The sequence below is a fragment of the Hipposideros armiger genome, unplaced genomic scaffold (assembly GCF_001890085.2).
Source record: "Hipposideros armiger isolate ML-2016 unplaced genomic scaffold, ASM189008v1 scaffold_88, whole genome shotgun sequence".
NCBI lineage: Eukaryota > Metazoa > Chordata > Mammalia > Chiroptera > Hipposideridae > Hipposideros > Hipposideros armiger.
In genome coordinates, this window is record NW_017731438.1 from 3564319 (window position 1) to 3567393 (window position 3075).

The 3075-nt window shown below is 47.4% G+C and overlaps 1 protein-coding gene across 3 annotated transcripts in view; it reads left to right on the top strand.

The window, feature by feature from the left end:
• The window catches only part of IL15RA (interleukin 15 receptor subunit alpha), a 51335-nt gene that overhangs the window by 29245 nt on the left and 19015 nt on the right, over positions 1-3075 (top strand). For all 3 annotated transcript variants that reach the window (XM_019644560.1, XM_019644559.1, XM_019644561.1), the window contains exon 2: positions 142-336. In XM_019644560.1, coding sequence (XP_019500105.1) covers positions 142-336 — 195 coding nt within the window. The remainder of the gene's footprint in view (positions 1-141; positions 337-3075) is intronic.

The window sequence follows — 3075 nt, forward strand, 5'->3', positions numbered from 1 at the left end:
GAAAGTGAGGCAGAGGTTTTCAGTGATAACGACGCAGCCTCTCGCTACGCTGGACGGTTGGCACATAAGGCAAGGCTCTTGGTGGGCTTCTGAACAAGCTGAAATGTGTTCATCTCTCCCCTCTTATCTGCACTTTTGCAGGTACCACATGCGCTACTCCCACATCGATTGAACATGCAGACATCCGCATCAAGAGTTACAACGAGAACTCCAGGGAGCGGTATATTTGTAACTCCGGTTTCAAGCGTAAAGCTGGTACGTCCAGCCTGACTAAGTGCCAGCGTGACGAGGCCACAAACATTACCAGATGGACAATTCCCAGTCTCAAGTGTATCAGTAAGTAGCCATCCCCCACTTTCCTTCCCCTCCACCCTTGCCAAGGCCACACAGAGAGCAGTGTTGCAATGTGGGATGCTGAATGAGCCCATCGGAGGGGCCAAGAGACTTGTGTCGAGGTCTGAGGCCAAATAAACCAATGGGCCTCTAAACGACTCCTCCTGGAGGGGGAAGAAAATACATAGGCTTTGGGGTCTCACAAGTCTGAGTTCAAATCCTGGCTCTGCCACTTACTCTCTGTGAGACCTTGGACAAGGGCCTGAAGATTCCCAGAACTCTTGTTCCCCTTCTAGAAAATGGACCTGATGTAAACACTGTGGCTTGTAGAACGATTAAGTGACACCTGGTAAATATTAACTATCATTACCATCAGTGCTTTAAGATTGTGGTAGCAAGAATCTGGCTACAGGCAAGGCTGTGTGCTCAAGCATGCTTGCTTCCCAGAGAGCTTTTCCAGTTTCTCCCTTGGAGACAGCCTGCAGGGGGATTATTGCCATTCATCCCCACTGGTACCCGCCCCAGGACACTGGGGAGACATACGGGACAAAGAGTCCCTTAACTTGGTCACTCAAGCCTGGTCTTCAGCCAGTGCTCCAGAGCAAGCATGAGAGAGAGTCGCCAGAATCAATGTTTGTTTGTTTTTTAAACCACTTACAGCTGGATAACCATCTCAGGAGCCAAACAATCTGCAGGTGGAAGCCAATAGAGCCATTTCCAGGAATACTCTAGAAAAATAGAGATTAACCCATGGTCTTCCAAGAGAACTCGGATTTAACGTTTTTTGCATAGTTTGGGGCATGTCCAGCAGGAAGCTACATATGTCCTTTCTCATATAACATTTGCAACAATTCCCAACTTCTCTATGGAGGCAGTTGATGAGAGGGGGTTGTTCTATAGCAAACTCACTCTGCTGTGGGACTCCTTGGAGAGCCAGACTTTCTCACTGAATTTGTAGTGTTTAGATCACCCGGTGCCCACTCCCTATGAGACTGTCGTGCAGACTTCAGAGGCAGGGCAAGGAGGAAGCCTTGTACTTGTTGCAGAGGACTGACAGCCCTTTCTCAGGACTATCTTTTCTAGGACGCTTATACTCGTATAGCCTTGGAAGATGGAGACAGCGCCTCCCTCTGGAGAAAAGGCAGACATGTCATGCCATTGATAAAAGACTCAGGTTCCCTGAACTCAGGCTTCATTTTCCCAGATGCAGCCCACTGGATGCAGGGGCCTGTCCCTGTTGCCCCAGCGGGATGGGGGATGAGGGAATTGATGCACATGTGCTGATGCTACTGCTGCTGGCCGTGTGTGCAATCTGTGTTTGCATTTGCATGGGAACTGCAGGATGGGAAATGTTATTTGTTTCTTGTGCTTGTATCGTAGGAAGCCAGATGTGTCCGTTTGAAATGTATATGTTTATTTTTTATTTATATCCAGTACTGAAGCCACCCCAGGTCCCACCCTCAGGATTATAAATGCCATGTGATTGTCCTCTCTCTAGGAGACCCCTCCCTGANTGTGTGTTCACCACCCAGAGTCAGTTCTCCTTCCATCACCATGTATTTGACCCCTTTTACCCTCTTCTACCATCCCCCCAACCCCCTTACCCTCTGGTAACCACTAAACTGTTGTCTGTGCCTATGAATTTTTGTTTCTTTGTCTTGTTCCTTTGTTGCCTTCAGTTTTATATCCCACATATGAGTGAAATCATATGGTTCTCAACTTTTTCTGTCTGACTTATTTCATTTAGCATAATAATCTTAAGTTCCATCCATGTTGTCACAAATGGCACTCTTTCATCTTTTCTTATGGCAGGATAGTATTCCATGGTGTATACATACCATATCTTCTTTATCCAATCATCTATCAAAAGACACTTTGGTTGTTTCCATGTCTTGGCCACTGTAAATAATGCTGCAGTGAATATCGGAGTACATATATCTTTACGGATAAATATTTTCAGATTTTTTGGGTAGATAATCCAGAAGAGGGATTGCTGGGTCATATGGTAATTCTATTCTTAATTTTCTGAGGAACCTCCATTTTCTCTCTTGAGACTAGGAAGAGCAAGTGAAGCCTGGAGTGACTGACCCACTGGTCTGTCTTAGCTCAGATGGGCTCAGGTATGAGGTATGCTGAAACCTTGGTGACAGAGCCTGAAGGGGAGGACTTCCTGAAGTAGGAAGGGGGAGTCTGACAGCTGACCCATCCATGAGCTAGCCTGTCTGAAGTCTGCCTGGCACTTTACAGTACATTGACTTAACCACATTCTAAATTCTGAGTTGGATACTGGGAGTCTAATGAGTAAACACCCTAGTGATTCTGGCAGTCATTCTCTGACAAACAAACCTAGCCATAAACTTAAGAGTATAGGAATCCAGGGATCGATCTCTGGAGGAAAAAGTGGGCAAGACCTGGGCAGAGGGTCAGGTCCCTAGTAAAGAAAGCTCGGGCTTCTAGACAGAGGCAGGCCAATCCACAGGGAGCAGGCAAGAAGGAGGGAGAAAGCTGCTATATGGAGGTCCATGGCTCGTCAAAGCTGACCCCAGATCCTGCCTGATCAAAAGAAGGTTCAGATTGCTGGAAAGCGGGCGCGGATTCTATTGGGGTAAATCAAACAAGACTGGCTTATGTGAAAGACACAGAAAGAGGGCCGGCCGAGTGGCGTGATGGTTAAGAACTGGCTTGGGACACCAGAGGGCCCCAGTTCGGATCCCACATATGAGGGCCAGTGACACTGCCCTC